Source organism: Varroa jacobsoni, unplaced genomic scaffold (genome assembly GCF_002532875.2).
Source record: "Varroa jacobsoni isolate VJ856 unplaced genomic scaffold, vjacob_1.0 scaffold_733, whole genome shotgun sequence".
Lineage (NCBI taxonomy): Eukaryota > Metazoa > Arthropoda > Arachnida > Mesostigmata > Varroidae > Varroa > Varroa jacobsoni.
The window spans coordinates 110,173-135,009 of NW_019213635.1; the positions used below are offsets into that span (position 1 = coordinate 110,173).

At 44.2% G+C, this 24,837-nt stretch overlaps 2 protein-coding genes and 1 long non-coding RNA gene across 7 annotated transcripts in view; 1 reads left to right on the forward strand and 2 right to left on the reverse strand.

Moving 5' to 3' along the window:
- LOC111263087 (neprilysin-1) overlaps positions 1-24,837 on the reverse strand; it is an 88,992-nt gene that overhangs the window by 41,482 nt on the left and 22,673 nt on the right. Inside the window, exon 19 of one of the 5 annotated variants that reach the window (XM_022837874.2) lies at positions 6,763-10,177. The exons of the other annotated variants lie outside the window; for them this stretch is intronic. Coding sequence (XP_022693609.2) covers positions 10,088-10,177 — 90 coding nt within the window. The 3' untranslated portion in view covers positions 6,763-10,087. Of the gene's footprint in view, positions 1-6,762; positions 10,178-24,837 lie in introns of those variants that run through there. 5 annotated transcript variants of the gene reach the window in all.
- On the reverse strand, positions 10,085-14,457 carry jus (EB domain-containing julius seizure protein). The gene has a single exon (XM_022837885.2). The coding sequence runs from the start codon at positions 12,302-12,304 to the stop codon at positions 11,354-11,356; it is 951 nt and encodes a 316-aa protein (XP_022693620.1). The 5' UTR covers positions 12,305-14,457; the 3' UTR covers positions 10,085-11,353.
- LOC111263093 (uncharacterized) overlaps positions 15,244-24,837 on the forward strand; it is a 28,624-nt gene continuing 19,030 nt past the window's right edge. Inside the window, exon 1 of the long non-coding RNA XR_015312144.1 lies at positions 15,244-15,543. This is a non-coding gene — a long non-coding RNA (uncharacterized LOC111263093). The remainder of the gene's footprint in view (positions 15,544-24,837) is intronic.

A 24,837-nucleotide genomic window follows, 5' to 3' on the forward strand; every position in this document is an offset into this window, starting at 1 on the left:
TAATGCTAGTGCAGCATCTGCTGTAGCAATATTATTTAGTGAACAGATACATCAAGCAGCACTATATTTTCTTTGAACTGTATTTTCTTTTAACCCACTTATTTACTTATTCTTTTAACCAGAGAAGGAGTTGAGGGTGACGTTTCATCGACCTAACAATGTCATGCTCTTTTGTCTTTTCTCGCTCTTTCAACGCGTCATTTTCTTGATTCTCTTTTAGAAAGAGCATTGTCCAGAAGAACACGGGCGTGCAAAATGCTGTACATCTTTTTGTTCCCGCCGCTTGCCTGGGTAGGACCATGGTCATACGGTTGGGTACACCTAACAAAGAGATTGATAGGTAGAGTCATCTCGATAAAATAACAAAAACGGCGACTGCGAAGAACACCGTTGCTATGAACACAAGCACAGTCTCATAGGTATAAGGGTTTGAGGAGATGGTCTCAGCTAGCAGGCTCTTCGTAGAGGTGTGGCAAGAAGACGACGCAAGTGACAGATTGGTTGTTAGCCTAAGAAGCCTTTACTCTTTGTAAAGGGGATGTTAGAAAGAGAGTACGCATTACTATTATTGTTATTATGAAATTATTATTAAAAAAAAAAGCGAAGTGGACGGCAGAACGAGAAAGCAAAAAAAAACACTCGATCAGATCGAGAACAGAAATTTCGCGAGGTTTTCACTTCTTTTCTGGCGTGTGATGTGTCTTGCGATCTGAAGCAGCCTGACACTGGAACATACACAGCAGCCCTGAGCGGCTGGCTGCCTACAGCTGCTCCGCCCCTGTATGAATACTCACTACCCTTTTTTTGGTCTTTTGTCGTCGTCGCTGCATAGTCGTAAGTTATACGACTTCAAAACTCTGCTGTTGCTTGGATAATGTTGGCCGGGTAGGAGTCCGATCGGGGCGTGTTCATTGTTCTTTTAGTTACTTTCGCCACGTTCATCGGCCAAACCGTTTAATGGTGATGACAGCCGACCATTCTTTACTGTCCCCAAATCGTCTTGCGTAAGGACAGCAGATACGTTGGTGCTCGCAACTGTATCTTGGTGCTTCCTGCTCTATATTCGCTGCTCTGCGGCTTTTTTTCTACTCCCTCTGTTGACTGTCCTTTTTGTTCTCGTTACCCAAGAACGGTCCCTGTCGTCGGTCCAGTGGGCCCATTCATCTACAACATGCCTATATATGGGTGGGGAATTAACAATAAACGACACCCCATAGTCGCAGACGCAGTCGCCATCGCTGCGGTCAAAGCATGATTAGCATGAAGCGGTACGACAACGAGAGGAACTGACCCCTTACAGTGCGCTTACGTAGCAGCTTACTCTGTACTCGCTAGTTCATGGTGTGCTTCTTTGGCCCGTTACCTTAAGACCTCATTCTCTTATTCCAGCCGCTTCTGTGGTTCCCTGGCATCTTGAACCAGGGGAGGGTGGTAGCCAGTGTACATTCAAGCGCAACGATCCACTTTCCATACAGCATTTGTCGTCCCACTCCTTTATCGCCCTTTTCCCATCTTTTTATGCATAATTCCCTTAAATAGATCGAGTTGCTGCTTGAACCTCACCAGGGTAGGGGCCACTGAGAAAAGGAAAAAGATATGTCCCCATTTCGTTGTCGGGTGATGCGGCCCGAGGGGTAGGATACAGGATGAGCTGCCTCAGGATGGATGCAAAGGGAATATGGGGTCGCTAGTTTCAGCCAGTGGAAGGAAAGGACCGCACCAGACCGAACAGTTAGTAGCATAAGTGTACCGGAAATATGGAGAGTTCGGTCCTTCAGGCGCTGGATCGCACGAGGGAGGAAACATCCATGGCGACGAAGGTGGACGGGGAAAAAGGAGCCGTCAGGACGTCGGTTGTTCATTTCGTCGGTTTGTATCGGTAGTAGAATGTTATGGGGTAGCATCATAACTCAAAGGACCCAAACATTCCTGGCGTTTTGATGGACTGTGCGACTCATGTGGAGCTTGATGCTGCTACTATTGCCGAATCTCGACTGTCATTTTCTCCTATGGAGCAGATGATCATGTCCTCAACCAACATTTGCCTTGCTTCAGTTGCCTCTACCCCCACTAGGTCGATCGGCCGTAAGTCCGATGTACATGGACAACTGGTCATTCACGAGTTTGCGCCTTCACAGCCTCCAACATCCGCACCGATATCTATACACCATGACCCATTCAACGAGCGTACTAAAACTTTCTCAGGAATGCAGAATTGTGTTACCAAGGAAAGCATCGGCGTCGACTTCACACAGAGGCAAGTGACAAGCGGAATCGTTGGGGACGATAGACGTTTGCGAATGTCGCACGGTATCATCTGTGCATTTTTCTTCTATCGTATGTAACCGCGTAAGCGAAAAAGGATTCGAACTAGGACGGCCAAAATATTTATTTTTTTTTGGCGCGTCAGCAACATACGTACGTCTAAAATACGCAATTGAACATCACGCTAGCTACTTGCCGACCACTCGGTGTTACAAAAGTTTGCTGTGTAATGTGGGACGCAATTGAGAAACAGTAAACCGTAATAGGAGAAACCAAAGTGAGGTAGTAAAAAAAAATTTCAAATTCGTCGTAGTTGCTTGTTAACAAACCTTAGTAACAAAGTTGAACTATTGTTGACGAAAGATATAAGGGAACAACTTAGATTGTTCAGTTCTTACCTCATTATCATTACCAAAGGCTGGTCGAGGCATCGATATGAGCTCATGAGTATTGAAAAGCATAAACCAAAAACATACGATAGCTTGAATTGAAAGTGAGTGCTCCGTTAATATTGTGGTTAAGAATCGATACGTAATATCCAGAGTATCATTAGTAAAACATTCGATAGAGCATTACAGTGATTGTTATCATTGCAATCCTGGAAAGATTTGATGATTTCAACTAAAAAAATCGTCATGGACCTGAGGTTTTACTTCAGATAATATATTGACGATAACGAAAATCAGATATTTATCAAATGGTAATTCCTTGTACCCTATGTATATACTACTTATTTGATTTTTGTTACGTTAAGGACATTTAGCCTAACTGTCAAATTGAATTTGTGCCGTAGCTGAGAGGACAGTAAATACGCAAGGAGTTTGGTATCGGAAATAGTTTAAGTTAGATTCTCCATAACGCTTCTTTTGCTTCTTATTCTGTTTCTTGCCTAAACATTTCTTGTTGTGCACGTTTTCCTTTTCCGTACCCACGTCGCTCATTTCCTTTCCGCCGACATCGATACGTACACCGGTACGACCCAATTTCATTTTTCAAAGTTCTTCTCGGTGTCTCCTAAGGAACACACATCTTCTACTCTCCTTCCTTCCATGGAGCCTTCTTCATATGCGATGACAGCGGCATTACCCTTTTCCCAAAATGGTCCGCCGTGGTCACAGTCTGTTAGGAAACTGGGGCACTATCAGTAGGTAACGGTTACCTCTGAAACTATTGCAGTCCTAGTGGACTGGGCTGAACTGCACCGGATGAATGTCGTAGCAAAAGAAGAAAAAGAACCAGAAGAAGCAGCAGCGGGCAGACAGCCACCAATATCGCTATGTAGTTCTTCAAAGTGTACGCGAAGTTGAAAAATAGCGAGTGCATGTTGCTTTCATCACAGCAAAAAAAACGTCAAATGTCATCGCTGTTTTCTTTTCATGACACGCTTCCGGATAAAGTGCGGGCTAATTCAAGGTTAGGGGGGCAGCAGCCGCACAACGGCTTGTCATATGCCCGTACTGTGCCGCGACGTGGTCGCTGGTTTAGTGGATGAGCATCTACAAACGGTAATCGTGGCTCTAACAGGACTAACCAGCCACGACAATAGCGGCGAATACGCGTAGTAGGCAGAAACGAGCGGCGCTAGTTGGCTGGCGCTATCACCTGCGCTGGGTTCAACGGTAAGGACAATACCACAAACGTAGCGGTGTATTAAAAAACAAGGGAAACAGCAGATGGAGAACTTCATCCTAGCAGAAACTGTGACTTCCTGAAGAAAAGGGAGGAATTAGACTGTGCGAAACCGAGCAAGGGAAGCTGGCAGAGGATGCCAAGGAAGCTTGCCGCTATCACCATAGCCTCGACTGGTGCCGAAACCCTTTTACCGCGACTTCCACTGCTATATTATAGAACACCTGTTAACACTAGCACCCGCGGTAACAGGGAGAGCTGTCTTTGTTACCGTTCCTATATTACCTCTCTACAGCTGGCCCTCGTCGCAGACCAACCATCCGCTCGCTCGCTCGTTCGTCCGTCCGCCCGCTGAGTATGTTCTTCGGCCGCTCCATTCTCTTGTTAATCCAGTGGTGACGGATGGCTACGGAGCTGCTGCTGCTTCCTGCCAGTAACCGAGAGAACGACAGAAAACCTGGCTTCTTGACGAGTCGTGCTGACCAGAATAACGGGGGTGCGCTGATCTGGCTATCGCTACTGCTGTTGCCGGTGAAAGGGCGATCAGCGAACGGGCAAGCGCGCGAGCCAGTGACTCGACCAACGAAGATCGAAAGGAAGGCCAAACGAGAGCATTGTTTGACCTTTACGTCGCTTATTGCACTGCTCAGTTGAACCGGCCACCGCTAGTAGCAATAGCAGCAGCCATAGGCACTTATATCCATGAGATACAGTAAGAATATGTTGTAAGGGGGCTGAAAGGCTAGTGGACAGAAGAGACAACGAAGATATACGAGCACCACATAGCGACATGTATGACTAAGATTTATTTCTTCTCCAGAGGTTTTCGTATCTAGCTGTTTCGTTACGCATCTTGGAAGCGTTCGATTTAACAACGTATGCGGCCTTTGTAGTTGGCACTCATCCTAATGTAGTTATTGATCTATCAGTTTTGTTTGTGATTAATATCTTCACTACATAGTGATGCGGAAGTGCATTCGTGTTGCCATGTTGACAACAAAATATGACCGCCTGATTTAGTACAAGATAGATCGCAGGCTAGAAACTGGACCGGTACCTCATATTATAGAAAATCGTTTTACTCCGATAAACCATATTCAGTTGCAAATTGAATTGTTGTAAATTGAGCGCTCGAATTATTATAGAAATGCCCGAATGACGAAATAGCGCGATTGTTAATCACACACACACACACGCTTTATTAGTCATACCAATGTTTATGCTTTGCATTAGATCAAGGGTGTTTTTAACCGCTCGCTGTCAGCTATTTTACACGCATTAGGACGGCATAGGAAAGTTAATGTTTTTACATACTTTCTAGAGAAAATGAAATTCTATTGCATTCATCTGCATTTATACGTTTTTTATTTCTCTTTATAGCAGAAGAGGAAGCCCAATTATATTAGGTTTGTTCACTAGCTTTAGATGCGTTCTCTTATTGATTTGAAGTAGTTTACGGAACAGCCACAGTGGCATGAACGCACGAAATTTTCAAAGCGACTTAACGAACTTATCCTATTCTCCATAGGCTCAACTTGGTTAGGTGCTAGCAATTGGCCTTGGGGTCCAGTGGAACTACAGACGCCAACAGCTAGTTAACAGGTCGGTTCAGTTGAAGCTGTTTGGGGCAGAGTACTTCGGAGAACAAGCTTTATTCGGAACCGTCAACTTGCCCTACTAACGCTGAGACCTGGCCAAGTTCTCTTTGGAAAAACCCCGGTCCGGCACTGCGCATGTATCGCGGCCGTCGCCATCGTCATGCTCGTGACGTCGCCAGCGATGAACCAGCCTGGCAGTACTCTGTATGTCAGTTCATATAGGGTCAGTGTAGGATGCATTCTGTGGCCTTTGCACCCGGGCTAGCACTAGACGGACACGTACAAACACATTGGCCGAACCATTCGAGAAAGTGCCCCATGAAGCCATTCCATGATAAGAAAGTGATACTCGTTTTCCATGCGTCGTTCGTCAAGCCACTCTTAACGTTGTTAGCGAGGTGACTGCGGTATCGGCTGTGAGCACTGCTGAGATGTTGGCTTGCTTCCGCCCTGAACATGAGACGGGTGAACGTCATGCGTACATAGTTGAAACCGCTGTAAGTTTGCGGAGTTGCATAGTTGGGCTGCGAACGAGTGAATAAGCAGAGAGCCGAATGATCGTATAGACCAGCTTTAGGCTCTAGAAATGCCCATTTGAATCGGTGGCCTACTTTTTTACGTTTCAAATTGAACACCAACTAGTACTAACACTATGCTAAGATACACTCAATTCGAATCATGTGTCTACCGGTGTACACCTGTGCCTATCAACAATTACTAAAAGATACTGTTGTTATAGTGCAGTATGGCCATAGTTGCTGTTGGAACTAATAATTATAGCGTTTTGCGTAGACGGAGTGGGGGAGGAGACGAATAGACGTAGTGTGCATGCATAATGATGTACAGTGCCAATAAAGCAAAATGCTTAGTACCAACCGACCCGGATATAACCGCGAACGGCTAGGCCGAAGCTGTCGATTCATACTCGTGTACCAGAGACACTCTTGATCCCTATGCAATAACTAGTCTCCATATACGTATGACACCTGCCCAACCGTCATGTTTTAAAATTATAGCGAGATTTGGAGGCAAATCGCTGATCAAAAATATAATCTCTACCTCTAGGTTAGTCCAGCTATCTATCTCACTAGGAAGCAGCATTAAGCACGTCCTAAAACAGTTACGAAGACCCGCTGATTTGTAAATTAAGCAGTTAACTGGTTAGAAACAGTTTTCGATTTCAACACATTTACAGCTACAGAGTGACCTAGGCGAGGTTAACACGTCGTCACAACACCTAGTCACGAAGCAAAGCAACACGCCAAACCCGTACGAATCACCGATAGTGTTTATTGGTTCGAAGCTCACAAACGTAAAATTGTTGTTGTTGTTGTTGTAGTAGTAGTAATGGGCAAAAAGCTAACTAGGTTTGACTTACGTCGTTCTAACGCTATTGGGTCAAAGAGTAACTCTTGATCACAGCGTTGCGTCCTCATCTCTCTGCTCTGTTCATACGTTTATCAGTTGCTTATATCCCATTATTATCGCTGACTTAGGTGGGCGCTCGTCATGCGTTCCTTCGGCCTTATCGTACTGCGATATTCGAATCGGCAGCAGTATCACTTCGAACGGAGAGCATGATATAAGCCCTTTTATTCTCCAACAAGTAGACCAATAACAAATTATCCATTATTACCAGCGTTATCGTGCTGTTTTTTCGGACGTTCTTCTTCTTCTTGATCCCCATGTACTTGTCCCATATTGTATTGTTACACTGGTAACGGTTTCGCCCTCGAAGTACAGGTGGTTGTTGTAATACTGGGAATTTGCTTCTGCTGTCGCTCTTATTATCATCATCATCGTTGTCGCTTTCTTTTCCTTCAGAGTTACCTATCGGCATGATGACAATGAGGAATATACAACAAGACACTTTGCTCATAGTGACCCCCGCTCGAGTGATCACTGCTGTTGCTTTAATTATTCCTGCAATTGATCAGAGCTGCATTGTTCGTTCGCTGACGTTATTACCTATTATCGTCTGATACAAAGAAAGGGTTTGGGAAAGAGGCGCTTGGGGGACTGTAGCAACGACAACGAAAGAATTAGAGGAAAACTCGTCGTGGTATTTCAGTGCCAGCTCAACTGAATTCGGGCTCGTTGCGTAGGGGCATCGAGCGAACTCTCTCGGTCGAACGAATCCAAGATGTCGTTATCGTTACTATGATTATCATTACAGCTAACGCACGAGTTACAAATCATACCCTGGACGTTTTTATTGTTGTCGATCTATGCGTACTACAATAGTTCGCCGTGACTCAGCCGCCACTTGTCCGTATGCTGAGTTTAAATTCGTTCGCTTTCTGCTATTTGCTCCTTTATCTGTCGTTGTCCGCGAACGAGGTCTGCTGGCGACGAAACGTAGACGCGAGCTCCGTCTGTATATTCTAGTTTTCATAAAACACTCACACGACACTTAATTATTTATGCATGTCAACATCTTTCACAACTAACGTCACCTTTTCTTGCGCGTATCGTACGATTCCTGCAGCCGTGATGCTTCAGTGGCTGAATCGTACGTTGCTGAGAAGTCGATGAGCAACTGAGGTAATCGAGTAATTACTCATGGTTAATAGTACTGGGCTGGTGTGCATCGTCTAATGACTTATCGTACAGGCGAACGTATCAGCTTTTTCGATCCGTTTCGTATACTGATAATAGTGTGTTTATGATATATTTCATCTCCGATATACAATGTACAGTAAATAGTTCTCACACCTTGGGCAGCAGTCGCCGTTGTTCTTATAACGATCATAGTTAGGTACAGCATTAGGCCATCCCCTCTTCGTATCACCGTTGCCCTTTATCGACTGCGCTATGCTAGTTAGTTCGTTATACCAGTATTGTATGTACTAGGGCTATAATTAATTTTTGCTCAACTAGCTTGATCCATTTTGTTCAAATCTGTTCGTGTACGTACGTCTGTGTGAATGGCAATGTGTGCACGTTTGTGTAAGCATAAAAATTCCTTTAGATATATCTATATTAGCTTCAGTTCTCTACATGTCTACTTTTCGTTTTCACCATAATCTTCATAGTGTAACCATGATCAGAAGTGGACTTCACAAACAATCAGTCATCTAGGCATGATTCCCGCCTATATCGGCTCGGTCCTAGATGCTCGTAATAGCGGTAGTAATTGTTATATTATAGGTTCCTTAATCTTATAGGTTATTGTTGCATATGTAACGACATCAGGACGATAGTTTAATTCGAGCAGCTACGAACTAAGGTCGGCTGAACGTTCAGTTGGTTTCAGCAGAAGTGGAGCAGCATACTGAACCCACATTATATTAATGGAAGTACTTCTAATAGTTCTTCCACAGATCTAATCCCTCTTAGCCTTTCTCTCTTTTGGTTGTTCGCCGAAAAAAGCAGCCCCCGCGGGCTCAGGGGTCTTAGAGCCGGCTAGGGTCCCGTATAGGTACACATTCGTCCAACTGTCCCCTGCGATATCAGGTCATCAACACGTCGTAGCGCCCCATGGCATTTGGTTACCAGCCGGGTTCTTGGTCGCTAGTTCGTTGCGTTAGGGCGTTGACACAGGCGCCTGAAAAGGCCTGAACTGCTACGCGGCTGTGTGTGCCTGCTTTGTGGGTCAGGAGATACTTTTGACTAGATATATATATTATTGGGTGCACGTGGGATTTGAGGGACGAGTATTTCGTAATAAACTTGTTTTACGGTTGTTCTCGCCTCATTCATAAATCTGTCTAACAAGTACGACTATTATAGTTATTATTAGCTGAGACTGACTATAGAGACACAACCAAACGTATATATATCTTGCAATGGTTTAAAAGTGCCACAATAATAATGGTTATTATTGGTAATTGTATTTATTATAAATTAATTGCCCGCAGCATAACATAGCAGTGGTTCGCATCTCGACGACGATGATGATGTAGGTAGTAGGGGCATTATGCTATTGTGGTTTATCGTGAAATCAATCATCCTCGCCACATTCAAGATCTCCAATGTGGACGTTTCGGCTCAATCAACCATCAGTCATGGAGGGGGAAGATTTGTTCAGTGTAGAGTATTTATATAGTTGTCCACAGTACACTACGTGTATTTCAAACAGTTTTACCTTGAACAGTAGCGTCATACCTCTTACACACCCGATAACTAGGCTGTGTATATATCTAAGTACGTACAACGTATGTAAAATCACGTTAGTAATTCTAATAATCGTATAGAGCAATTACATATATTTTACAACGGTCTCGCGTTTGCAGTAATCGTGTCATATATATTATTGGCACCGCGGCGCTGTTACGATGGCCTATGTACCTTTTCAAACACCGTCCTTTTGAACTGTTTCTTGTTATAAAGTATATTTGTCTTTCAAAATTATATCGCCTTCTGTAAGAATCGCTATTACGGTTCACCTCGTTCGAACTCGCCTAGTGATTACCGTACGTGTTAAATACGATCGTAACTTAAATATTATGGCTAAGAAAATTTCATTTGCCGTTGCGTTCTTCCGGACGTATTTGTATCCATAGTACATTGCCACAGCACCTTCCGTGCACGACCAAGCGTCCTATCTCACTTATCCAAAGACATTATACTTTCCGTCACTTGTCTTCTCGACTTTACCGAAGTTTGACTCGTTGACGTATGTTTTCGCTAGGAGAGACTGCGTCACATCCCGTATCTCTGCCACCCAAGCAGATTTCGCATGGCTAAGAAGAATCATATAGAAGAAATATAGAAGCCAATATTAGCGTTTGCGCCAACCACGATGACCCCTCAATCCTATGGACCTCTCTCACTTTGTACAAGTAGATACCCGTTATTACTTGTGCTGTTACTTTTCACATTGCCAGTATAGGTGTTGGTATGATTAACATTAGTCGCATCCATGGTCGCGCCGGCGCAGTAGGCGTCGTCTTCAAATTCGCTGTAGATTTCATTTCTTTGGGGGCTGGACAAAAGGTGAACGTGGTCGGTAATGGGTTTAGTCGATGAAGCTAAGACTTCTTTGTTGCCCAAATGCAAGCGCAACGAACGCTTAGCTTCATTGGCTGTTTCAAGGTAAAGCGATGCGAGGGCAACGACTAGCAGATTTGAGCGTGGGGCATATGCTACAGTATTATTTAGGTAGATGAACAAGAGGCGTCACGTTCAACGATTTAGCTGATATAAAGAGCCTTTCGCGTAAAAATAGTTCCATCATGTTCAACTGTATTATGTTTCGTTTGCTTCGCGTTCCCTCTTGTCTTCTTTTTTTGTTTTTTTTTTTTGTTTTTTTTTTGCTTTATAATTGTATGTTGTATGCAAGGGCCCAAACTTGTAGGCCGCCTCATAGTTTTCAGACGATACGTTGTAGGTCAATCGATATTCGTAGGTAAGTGAATGCCCAACATAAGAATTCTGTACCGAACTGTTATCGAATTGGTTTATTTGGCCTTATGGGGTTATTATTTGTCGCACTTATGATGTTTTGACATCTTCACCGATCAAACGCAGGCTCAGATAGTAGTACGGCATGGAGCTCTAACAACGCGTAATTGATCCTTCTTGTTGTCATGAACAGTGTTTCTTGGCCTGGTTTTCATTTCGCTGCTAGCTAGCTTTAGCTGATTTTTTAAAAATCGGATTGCTCTTATTTGTTCGTCTCTAGGCAGGGGTTTTGAAAAATGCGCCGTTTTCAGCTGGTTCAAAACAGTTCAGGGGGTGTCTTTGTCTAAGTGGTTCATTGTGGCGGCTCAATCAAGTCTCGATAGCCAAATAGATAAGGCATATCGTACGGAGGTTAAGTGGATGGCTTATGGATGCAATTGCAGGTTGCTGGATGGAATCACGTCGACCTATGTACTTCTGTTTTATGACTAACATCAATGTTGTTATTGTAGTGCTCAGGCATCAACTCGTTCAGCGTCGATCTTTGCTTTGCTGTTGTCCACGAGCGAGGCCAATTCGGTGACGTTTGCCTTAATGTCTTCGGTCGCGGCAGCTTGCATATCGATGACGGCGATGCTGTTGAGCGCGGCTTGTTTTCGTAGGTCTGGACTGCTGGCCCTTGATCCGATCCGGGAACCGGGCCGGGAGCCGCGTGGTATGGAGATATTTGACGCACAGCTTGGACGTCGCGACGCGGTGCCGACGTGGCTATGGCGCCGTTTCTTGCTATCGTGACGATCGGCTTTCATAAGATGCAACAGACGCGGATTTGGTGAATTGAACACGGACCGTTGATTACGGAACCGCGCACGGCTGAATAGCTGCAACGCCACACACATCCCTACGAACATGATAGCGAGACAGACAATCATTGGTATCATGTTCTCACTTTGGCTTGGCTGATAATTGTGTTTCTTACCACTACCGCCCCCAGCACCTCCACTGCCACTAGATGGCGGCCCTGCCGGCTGATGCGGCGAGATGCACGACGCATCGGCTGACGCATTCGTTTGTGTGGTAAATCCCACTTTGCACGCACATGTTTGGTTGATGCATACGGCATTCACTATTGGGCATTCCGTATCGTTTTGGCAGGGTGTTCCTAACCGCAAAAAGATGCGTGTACCATTTTCTGCTTTATTGGCGCTTGCGGGTGCGGTAGGCGCTGGTGGAATAGTTGACCTGCCTGGACCCGGCGGCACGCTCGGCTGTGCTGTTTGACCAATTGCATTTCCAACTAATAACATCAATAAAAATAATAGTAGCAATAGGGGTTCAGGTATGGTGTTTAGGAAAGTCGGTAACAGCAAAGATAGTCTCCGGCACATTGGCACGTTGACGCTTTTCGGCGGCACATCGGCAGCACCGGTGCAATATAAATCGACTGGACTGGCGACAATCGTCATCGTGATTCGTTTTTACTGTTATTATTATTCTTTTTGCTGCCGTTTCTGCTGTTATCGGTGGTCGCAGAAAGAAATCGCCCCCGACAATGCGCCCGCGGCACCGGGCGACCCGCCCGCTGCCTACCACGTTTGCTTTTGATACTAACGCTGAGCTAACAAACACAGACGGAAGCACGCACGCATTCACTTTGAAAAATAATAATAGTATCACACAAGTTGCAATAGATCGATAAGTAGTCACCTGCAGGCCCGTCAGGTTGTTGGATGACTCTTCTGCTGTTTCACTTTGCCTGTGCCGAAGGTATCACGTTGATATAAAGTTCTGCCTGCGGTCCAAACACAGAAACTAAGCAAGATCTCTATCTGAAATGATCCGAACTCCCGTCAGCATCAGCTGAGCCGATGTCCTCCATCCGTTCTGGGCACAAGCGCTCTATCTCTTCCCTAGAACGGTGGCCTGCCTCTCTCCACCGGCTGGAGCTGCACAAGTCGACTTGCCCTCGCTGGTCGGGCTCTCTCCCTCGGCGTTGGTATTTTCCTTTCGCAGCACGTAGAACAATAATACTACCGCTACGCGGCCGTCCTTCCAAGCTGTCGTAGGCCAGGCCACTTGCTCGTTTGAAGTGGAATGCTTCGTAGGGTCTCTAGCTGTCCTCGGATCGCTAGTTGATTGACTGATTGCTATCTTTAGCCAGAATGAAGGTTTCTTATAGTTAAACCACCTAGTTCTCGTAGTTAAACCACCTAACCTATTCTATGGCTTGTTCCTAAAAAGTATCACAAAAAGCGCGCCCTTTTTTGTCGCTAATGCTGTCCCGTAGTCGTTCGGGAAGCAGCAATGCGAGTCGTCATTGTTGTATGCACGTTCGTACCCATCCAAGCGCACTCCTATAACCTCAGCCACTCGGTCCCGACGTCTAACTGACAGCTGAATGACGTCTAGTCCATTGCTAGCAAGACTTTTGTGTGTGTATAGATCTGTGCTTCGATACGTAACACCTGTCAGCGGGAACGAAACTCTCATAGATAATAAACATTGCACCTTACTTGTATTTAGAACCTTTTTTACTATGGTTTTATGCTCGATATCTACATATCTCGGTCGCGAGCTAAACTCCGCGAGTTCACTACCTTGTTAGCGTTTTTTTTTTTATTACTTCATTAATAGTTTCGTCTTTCTCACAACGGTTAATGACACAAATGGTGATTCAAAGGCAGAAGAGTAAAAAACAACTGGTGCTTTTTGCAGGGCGCACGTCTGCTGATCCTGTTAACATACGACATAGAGCTATGGTGCTTGTTATAGTTGACGGCTATGATTACCGTTCGTCGTCGCAAATATTCGTAGTGACGGCAGCAGCAGCACAATACTCGTTGTCTGAATAGCAAACATCCCTTTGTCACGCTAATTACAGGGTTCTCCAAGATTGAGCAACAGTTCGAGTCGAGCGAGAAACAACTATGGGTAGCGCGAGAGAGAAGGGGACGGTACGGCGAGCTCAACCAAAGAACTACTTTAGCCGTTTTCCTTGCACTTGTGTGGCTTACTGTTAGGCTTCAGTAGCGTCAAGACGGAACTTAAACCGGAAGTCAGAACATGCACTATTGCCGTTTCATCGATGTCAGCGGCAGTGTTGACGTACTGCGGCCATCGTGGCAGGTGCCAGAGACGACAAGGACAAGAACGTCTTGATGCCGGTGGACTGTTCTGGCGGTATAGCGCACTTTGTTGTTGTGCTCAGTGTCCGTTGTACAACTCCTTCTACAGCGACCACAATTTGTTGCTGTTGTGGTAATGACAATTTATTTCCAAGACGAGCGCCTTGCTCTAATGATCTTACGCCACTCTCCTGTTTTTCTCTATCATCAGCGTATGAATCATGCTGATGTTCCAGTTTCTGTTGAGCTCTCTTCTGCCGAGGTTGATTCAGCAAAGATGTCGGGTGTGGGTGCATTCTGTCGCACAGCAACCCTGGCTGCGCAGCAGAACGGAAAGGCGTAAAACGTCCCCGTAAGACCAAGAGCGTCACGCCACTATTCTCTGTGCCAGCTGCTCAAAGGAAAGCAGTCTGTAAAAGCCGCTAAACACTTGCCATAACTAGTTTAGAAACCACCATTAAATCGCCCGTGGCGAATGAGGCCGCGGCAGCGACTCGTCTGGCTAGCTTCATCGGCCTCAGGTATGCCTGTTTGACTATGTCGCCATGGACACCGAGTCGCCCCACCCCGTGTCCCACTTCTCCCCTTCGAAGCAGAGGACGACAAGTTTACTAGAATTGTTCCCTGTTCAGAGAGGTAGCGAGCGAACCCTCACACGCACCGAGGACGTGAACCGTAAAGATTGCCTTTTGGCCCGCTTATTACTTAAACCCCCAACCCCATCCCGCTGCACCCCAAACCATCGTCAGAATTGCTTCGGGCGAAGGCGTGCTATGCACGGCTACGCAGGCTAGACGCACGCCACCAGCGACAATTGGAGGGTCGCGTGGTCAGTCAGTCGGTCTGTCAGCTGCCCAGCACCAGGTTTGATGCTCATAAAGAGAGTAACTATCGTGAATTAGACCGAAGCCTATGAGAGCCAAAACGCGATGGACAAAGACAAAGGGGGAGTCCGTAGGGGAGCAAGCGAGACAGGTCTGCGCTATTATTTCTACTGTGCATTTCTGGCGGAATCCATTTCTACTGTCAACCCGAGATGGCAAATCACTCACATCTGGCCGACGTTACCATTGCTTTCTGGGCAGAACACAGCAGTTACGAGCTATATTTAACTTACTCTAGTTTGACACTCAGGCACGCCGATATACAGTATACATAGCCGAAACGCGAGCTATAGCAGAATCCGGAAAGGCGGCGCAGCGAGGCAGAGATGAGAGCGAAACAAACGGCCGCTAATCAGAACAGATCTCAGAGTATCCGAAAACCCTCTCAGCATCCTAGTCTTGGCGGCAGGTAGCACAGGCAGATATTGTTGTGTGCTGCGGTTAGACAGCATCTGCCTCTAAAATGCCACCATCATTGGGTTACTATTGTCTTACAGTTACACATCCCCATTAGTCAGCATTTGCCTGGAGCATTGTGATATCGCGTGTTTGTTTTACTTCGAATCCATTTCTTCCGCTAACCCCTGTTTTTCTACTGCTGCCTGTTCTGTGGTAACACTTGCTGGATTTTTACACGTAATTACCTTAGACGTGTATTCGTAATGAGGATTGGTGACGCTCAATAACGCAAGACCGGTATGTGTTGATAATCGCGACTACACTATCAAACACGTAATTGGTTAATGTTGAAATAGAACTCTTCATGGACGTAGGCATACACAGAAACTAAGTAGTTTCCGATTGAGTCTGATGTCGTTGCTATGTGATGTGCGATGGCAGATATGCCGCTGTGATTACGGAAAAAAGACTGATAATATCTTATTAGCCAAGCTTGATTTTACGGGTGTCTGATTGAATTCCATCAGTGGGATTATAAGGTGATAACTGATGCGAAAAAGCCCCGGCTGACCGGAGTCAGCTCTAACCCTATGATGTGTATTATATATTCGCTTATTGGAAAGACTTGAGTAATATTACCGTATTTTCGTGTACATATTTTGTCAAAAAAAAATTCAAGACGAAGGGTTGTAGATGGCGACACATTAGAAACATGGTACAAACAACAGAATCGGACGCTATAACTGGCTCGTTGGTGCGTTCGTCGTATTAAGTTAGCCCACACCTTTAATTTCTTCATTTTAATTTATACTATAGGACACCCTAGTTTAAACAAGTTGAAATCAAATGAGCCTCCGTCCTCGATGAAATCTAATCAATCAATTTTGAATAGACTGTATTTTGCAGCACTAGACTAGTTAGCATTCATCTCCGTGTTATGCACTGATATATAGCATCGTATACTAACGGCGTGCGTAATACTACGTTATTTGTCCCGGCTTAAATCGAATGCTAGATATATCGTGAAGGTAGGCCAGATGCTTTTACTGCAAGAGCTGCGGTACACTGGAAAAATGTCCGATCTAAGCAAGCTACACTGTAGGGGGAGATTTCTTTGACAGACGTAGTTGAACGTTTTGGCATTTTTTTAGGTTTTTCAATTTTGTTACTATAGAGCCACTGGCTGTTGACGTCACATTTGCCATTGTTCAGTCAGCTGGAGCCCTAATATCATCTGCTAAATGTTTTTTCGCCAGAAACAAAAGCCCGCTGCTACGAGCGTTATGATGAAGCTTTGTGTTGACACACGGCCCTCACGCCGATGTACGACCTTCTATGTCAGAGCACATGAGGAGAACCGTGTCCCGCTAAGACGGCTGTATTTGGCGACCCTACAAGGGCAATGCCATTGACACTGACCTCCTGCGGTAACTGTCTAGGTAACCAATGTAGAAGTATATAGGTTAATATTTGATTAAGCATTTAAAGCGACGACTAACCCACCTTTGACGATAGCTACATAGAGAATCGGGCGCGCTGTTTCAAATGTGTCGGCTAAGTTCTACGCTGCGTCAGGCAATCCTTCCATTATTGAGACCAAACTCTATAAAAATGATTTAGCAAAAGCTTCATCGCAACAGAGGTGCTGTATCTTACACGACGGACGAATTCATATCAAAAGATATACATCCTTTTATCGTTGCGGTCTGCGTCTATTTTACCCAAGGCCAGCACTGCCTTCGAAGCCTCGATGACCATTGTCGTACACGAACTAATGACCCACGGTGTCGTACACGAACTAATGACCCACGGTTATGTCATAGACTTCACACTGTAACAAGTAGATTTGAAATGTTTGTCGAGTAGAAGACATTAAAAAGTTGTTGAAATCTACTGTTTTTGATTTTGAGAGACCTGTATTTTTCAAGTTAGATCGGTCGGTCATTACGACGCCAGGACAATGATACTTACTGCGGGACAGATTAGACCGATGATCAACTCCACAGAAAACCTAACGTGCCAACGAAGCAAGCGGTGAACTGCATGTTAGCAACAGAAGTATGTTCGTTAACCAATCTAAAATTTAAGCTGGGTTTGACTAATGACCTCGTTGATGCCGCAGCGGCACTAACAATTTGTATGCGCATTCGTTGAACCCTAACAACAGCAGGGTATCGCTTGCAGTGTGTGCTAAGCTATACCAGCAACGATACTTCAGCTACGATAGCCTCCTGGGAACTAGGACGTCGTGCGTCCATAGAACCACGTTCCTTCTAGAACTGTGCATCAGGCATCGATGGGTTCGCTGCTCATCACTTTTTAAGTTTGGAGCCAGCAATTGTTGCAAGAAGTGCGAAGATAATAATGGCTCTTATAAAATCTAGCGTAACATCATGATTTTAATTCGTGCTCACTCAAAGATAATCGCAAATCTTATCCGATCTGATTAGATAGTAATCTTTGATTGTATTAGATACTCAAAGATCATCGCAAATCTTATCCGATCTGATTAGATAGTAATCTTTGATTGTATTAGATAAAATATCAGATAAACGTCAAGCTATCTGTTTATCTATTTTTATTGTTTATTATTACTACTGTTATCACAATCAGTTAAGACTTGGACCTGTCCAGAGATCGGACCGAGATACACGTAGCGAGCCTACTTAAAGAAAAACTAGCCGAAATACCTACCGAAGGCTAATTGTGTGAGGTGGGCTACTTTAGCTTTATGGTTAGCTAGCAAGAACGAGCATCTCTAACCTACACGCTCTGCGTTTCAATAATCACCGACGTGTATTTTCTCATAAATCCATGCTATAATGCTTGCATCATTGTTCCTTGCTCACGTTTATCCACCAACATGCGTTCATCCCATGTCCGGTATCCTCTAGCGCCTAGTGTATTTGATTTCACGTCGCACTGTCTAGACCTCGTAATCCCTTCCTGTAAGCATCGGGTTCCATTGTTTCCAAGACCGACTAAGGCGTTGCGCTATCGAAAGCCCGAGTCCGCTGTAACAGGCCCAGATAATTAAATCCCTTGAGGCATATGTTGGCGTCGTGGCAATACTCGCTGTAATCGCGGCTGTGCGTCCTGCCCAGTATGATCGATTGCCACTTTCTTACATGCGGGCAATCTTCGACTGCTGGTCAATGGTGTAGGAAGAAATGTGCTTTCTTCAATTTCTCGCTGGCACCCATTACAGCCGCATACGTACAGTCGTGTTCAGGTCCACAACCTTCAATTTAGAAAAGAGTAGGTCATCAGCCGGCGTGCATGGCCCCGGTAGCAATTTGGGAACACCAACATCTTGGTTGATTTTGGTACAACTGGTTATGATCGCTTTGTACTGGTCCGGCATGGAATGTTTTCGTTGATGATGAACCCATGGATCTTGCATTCTTTGAGCATTACATCCGCCGCCAAGAACTGGTTAGGGTATACACCATAATCGATACATTTAGAATAATACTGTTGATAGCAGGCGTATAGATTGGCAGATATGCACCACGGCCTTCATAGTCTTAACACATCTGGGACTTGCTATTATAGTATGCCTTGCCTTTACAACCATAATCTGCCATGCAGATCTGAGGACACTACGCGTTCATAAGGCCCTCTCAGAACAAAAACAATGAAAGTTTATTCTGATGTGCCGTAAGGAGGAAATTTTCGTTGTGTGGCACATAGTTTCGTACCACTAGAGCTAACTTGGCGGAGGAATCGACCTCGACGCCATTGTAATGAAATTCATCACAGGAATCTATTTCGTGTTTTTCGACGTTAGCTATGAACACGTGAAACAGGCTCCAGTTCATCAAGCAACACTCGTTTAGCACACATAGACCGTTTAAACGTCTTCATGGAGCGGTAGAAGCATTGCTTGGGAAACTGCATTTTTCGAAGAGAAACTGTTATAGGGTCTCTTGTAAACCGGTCCATGTAGTCGTGTGTCATGCACGTAAGTTGTATCCTACTCGGGACGTCTTTTACAACGCCGTTCAACCACGCAAGTGTGTCGGTTCAACAATGTATTTATACGGCCAGCCATTTCACCGCCGCCACCAAAATGAAGCGGATGGGCTTAACTTTGTCGCTTCCAGCCAATTGCTTCGCGTCTATATATACGTACGCGTACTTATTTATTAATAATGTTGCCACTTATGCTAGGTTTGTGTTTTTAAATTGCCGAGCTGTTTTAAACCGTATCAGCTTCCTATTGGTGATGTTTGCGAGTATAACGCAAAACATAAACCAAAGACAAATGCTTGGTCCGCAACAACAAAGTCTTGGGATTAGCTCCCAGTTAAGACTCGCATTTTTTTTAAAAATCCTGAGTTCATATCAGTTTACCGCACAATCAGCTTTTAGCAACCCTGATATCATTACCTTCTTTACTCAAAGTATATTTGATATGATTGTCACTGTACGTCCAATCGCTACCCCAACCATGCGCCATAAGCGGTCCTAAACGGGGTTGTTCGTAAACGAGGAATGGCATTGTCAGCGTATACACGGCAGCACAGCTTCGGTGTCTTCGGTTGCCCCCACCTAAACTTGGCCACCTTCTAAAACCTCTGGTCTTCTTCGTGTTGGTTAACTATGTCAAACATACTATGTGCTCTCTTTATTCCGTTTTTCCCACTTATTCGGCGAAGGATCGCGCAGTGTACTCTGCAGTTACAGGGTAGCCATTCAGGAAGCTAGGAAGGTAGATGATAGCGCCTCTCCCAGGCATAACGGTTACCAGAGGAGTTGCCGCCAACAGAGCGACCTACGATTGCCACTACGTCCTCGCTCGAGCAGCCATATTACGCTGGTTGGATCGCTGACTGCAATGGCTGGTGTTGCATATTCTGCTTGAAACGACTGAATTCTAAACAACAGTAAGACTCCAAGGAGATGGCGTGGGGGCACGCTTGGCGAAATGTAACGGAGAACTGGGGCTCGTGTTGTATAAGTCACAGTTGGCGGGGGGCCAACATGCAGCCACAGGCGCACCCGTGACAGCCAAGGCCAGAGTTAACCACCTTCTCGTGCGTTAATTCCAAGTTCATAGTCACAGGCACTAGAAATCAACAGTAAAGCAATGTAGATCAGGTTAACCACACCGCTTTTTCCGCACCTTGACGACAGGGGGCGCTGCTTCAGCTGTCTTGTCACTACTCTGTGAATAAGGCTAAATAGAAACTTCATTCTAAATAGTCGGTAGGAAAATGTCATAGGACAGGAAGGGCAAAAATGAAGGCCAAGGCCACTGTTTCTCTCTAACGACATCGAAGTTTCTCGTCTACGTGTTTCATTCAGCTTATTTTTTAAACGCTAATCATACCTTAATACTGGTAATGCTGCCTCGAACCCCGTTTGTGCACTTGGCCCCGGTTGTGAACATAAGCTGAAACAGTATGTCTGATACTTTTGTGACGCAAAAGTAATTGATGTTTAACATGGGTAACTTAACCATTTTGTCGCACAACCTATAAAATTGGACGATCGATGTCGCACAGAATCTCTTAAATAATACATTTAAAAAAGTTGCGTCTTTTTCTACCGAGAACTGTTCGTTCACTTACGGGGTCTAGTCGTCGCTCGTTAACTGATTTTGTGACGATGCCATTTATAAGAAATGAATGTACGCTGATATATCCTACTATAATTACAAAGTCTACCTACAAAGATATAGGACCAATTAGCGCTAGAAAGCTACTAAGCTACTGAAACGAAGCTGACATGATATAATGTTAAAAAAAAATACTGTTTTACCACACCAACCTATAACTTTTATTCTACTTGACGTGAAATATATATATGAACACAGATAGAATGAAGTGGCTTTGTATGAGACAGCTATGTAAAATAAAAATTTGTAAAACTAAAAACTGTACAAGTCAGTTGCTCACTGTGAAACGAGGTGCTTGGAGCATTCGTATGCTGGGCCTATGGTGTCAAGCCCTGTTCTGTATTGTAGACGGAAGCGAGAGAGATTAATGATGCGACAAACGGTTACAGACGGTCACAAGTCAAAGCTTTTGTGTGCAGGTGCCCAAATTATACTCCTTAATCGTATTGCACCCGCGCGGCAGCCAGAATATATCTTTGTATGCACACGTCGGTGTACTTATTCCATTGCAATTATATGGTTAAATCTATTTGTCTACAAAGGGCGTTATGCTTGGTTTGAAAAAAATCGAGTCTTTCTTATTTTATTTAGATCTAATAATTTATCTAATAAATAAAAGATCTAATAATAACAGGGTTGAATAGCAAAAAGACTGTAAGACGCACGAAATTAATATTACTTAAGACACCTTCGGGAGTTTCTTTTTGTTTTATCCGCCTCATTTGTTTAAAAATACACCGTAAAAGAAGAAAAGGTCCGAGTACATAGACAGCATACCTCCTTGAAGTATCGCTAAGGTTTTTCTAAATTTCTCAGAAGATTAAGCGAAGAGGCAACTTATCATACTAAATGGTTTGTATGCAGACTTCTGCCACCTTTTCTACTAAATTAAGGTTAACAAAACGTCTAAACAACGATGTTCGATTTGTTTCGTTTAGCATTAACTTAACTGTTAGCTAAAATAGCACGAAACTTTATAAGTTAATTTAATTAGTCATGATTTGCTACCTTTCATTATCTGTCTTTACGTGGTCTAAGTACTTATTCTAATTGACCTGCTCTGATAGATTCGGATTTTAATTCAATCCTCTGTTGTTTGTATTGCGTTAGTATAATAAAGCGAAAATATGCCAATAAAGTGAAGAGCGCTTGGTGATTTATCAGTGCCCATTGAAGTGGATTTATCGTTGGGGCCGGGTCGCAGGAATACAACATTTGTTTTTTGGAAGCGACAACAAAAAATTTTTTTTTTTTTTGCATAAAACGGCGGCTCAGTCTGCCGATTGATCTGATACATAATTGTGTATTGCTAGCACGGCCAAGGCTGTCCGAATTTCGAAAGGACCAAGAAAGGCACTTTCTGGCTAGAGGCCAAACGATGCTTGGCTGACGGTTACCTTTCGTAGAGTCCTATAAATGTTACAAGCCGAGCTAGCTGCAACTACGAAACAAATAATGAAAATAGTTTCGGTTCATCGATGCATATGAAATCCGTCGATAGATTGGCGCACCGCGACCGGCGATCACTTGGTTCACTCTTGATCACTCGAGAAATCTCTAAATCCGGTAAACAAACCGCCAGTACCTTGTTACGTTGCTCTAGTACATAGAGAGGCTTTACTCATTTTTCTATTTGGCACACCTATTCTAAAGGTAGAAAGGTCGAGTCTAACAAATATTGGTTTGGGTTTTTGGTTAAGCCGCCCTGAAGACGCTAAATTAAGTCAGTGACCTTCACAGTTCAGCTATCGTTGCTGAGCAATGATAGGAAAAGGACTGGTCTATAATGAATAGCTAAACTCGCTATGTTAGAGTTACGGGAGAACACGAATAAGAATAATACTCATTGATATCAATTAAAGCTCTTCGTATCGAAATCAGGCTTGTTTTTTTAACGATGCTCATGCTCTTATTAAACGAGCGTTCACTTTTAGTGGACAACGGACATTTGTATTATAGTCTTCCCTAAAGGCCTATTTCTTCATGCCATTAAACTAGACCGACAACATGGCATAAGCATGCGTCCAGGAGAATATAATGGTATCGCATTGAGCAGTATATCGTTTAATCGCTTTTTACCAACTCGTGGGACGAACGCTTACAATATCTGAGAGATAGTCCATTATTCATTCTAATATTCTAACGTACATAAACGTTCTGTTATATATATATATATATATATGTTAACGGTTATTGCCAAAAGATGAGAAATGGGCCTTTCAATTCCACTGAATCCATATTGCGCTGTAGACTGTATACGGAGTTCACCCTTTTTTGCCGTACGAGATATGCTCGCAGAGAGGTTAATTTTCATTTCCAATAGAGGAAGGCTTTTGATTGCCTGGACGGTTACATCTAAGTTAGGTGAACGTAGGTAAACGTAGAAGTTAGGCGCTAAGTTTACTATTACTTTATTCCGTAGTGAACTCGATTTATACATTGTTCTGCCCTCATCGAGTAAACGGTCCAGGGTCGTTTATGAAACTTCTGATATCATATGTTGCTAACTAGAGAGAATATACGGGGGAAGTCTATTTGTTTCAAGCCATGTTCCTTGTACCACCGGTCCAATCACTATGTATAACAACTGTCTCCGCCACACATCGCAGTTTACTGTTGCAGCCTCTGATCACCTGTGCTTTCTATTGGCCAGTTGGAGCTGGGTCGATTACGTCTGGGGTAACTGTCAGCGAGCACGGCCTGGTTTTGTATTGTTCCGGCAGGGGGTACATCTGCCCGAGCTTATTAGACACGAAACCGTGCCCGCTGGCCATGTGTTCCCGAATCTAGTCCCGAATATACTTTCGAGTTCCCACGGATGTTCGCGCGCGTGACCTGATAACCGCCAGACCACTTTGAGTAGCCTGTGGGCTTAAACACAGGCTCCAATTAGCTCTCAACTCAATAACGCCACGAAGTGCAAATTTTGTACACGGATTAAAATAGTATGCATTGTACAGCTTTACCGACCGATCCGCATGAGTGGATATTATATCGAAATAACTTTACGTAAGTGATCAAAGAAAATTTGAACTTTACGTACGGATTGCTGAATAGCTATTGCCTGTTTTTATGGCTAGATAGCTTTAAGGTTACTTATCTCAACAAATATCAGCTGCTTAATGTCGTTTGAAAGCTGAGATTCGGCAGTGGTAGATGTGCTAAAATTGTTGCATAGAGCGTCTCGAAATTGAGTATGCCGGTCATGGTCAAGACACGTCACCGGGAGACACGAGCCAAAAATGGTTCGATTGTTTTAATTGCGGAAACGGCAATGTCAAAGATGCTCCTCGTCGTGATAAAGTTCTTATAAAAGTTGAGCAAGACCGATCGTGAGTAGCCATGAGATTGCCAAGAAACTAAACATCTATCGCCAGGTAGTTTTGAACCATCTAAGAGCTGGCTACAAAATGCCACACGAAGTGAAGCAAAAAAATGAAACCGAATCATTTACGAAAGTGATTTATCTCGGCTAGTGAAAAGTAGATGACAAACAACAGACAAGAAAAAGTACTGGGCGACAAACGGTGTTTGGTGGGATTGGAAAAGGGTCATGCATTATGAACAGCTGCGGGCTGGTAAAATATGTGCTTCGGACCTCTACTGTCAACCAGTAGCAAGGAAATCGATCGGAACTAGTACGCGGAAATCACGTCCTTTTCCACCATGAAAATGCCTGACCGTATACATTACTAGCTACCCGACGAAAATTGGGAGGGCTTCCATGGGAAATCGCATGTGCCGTGTAGCTTAGACCTTACACTGTAAAGGTATTATCCGTCTTAGTTTGTGCAAGACTCCCATTTGGTGTTCACTAATTTTCAATGGAGGGTTTCATTCGTCCCTATAAACCCTCACTTATAAACCGCAGCGACGGAGTTATAATGTTAACAGCAAAATGGCAAAAAAATCATCGATAAAACTGGCGCATATTTAGTTCAGTAATATTATTTAAAAAAAAAAAAAAT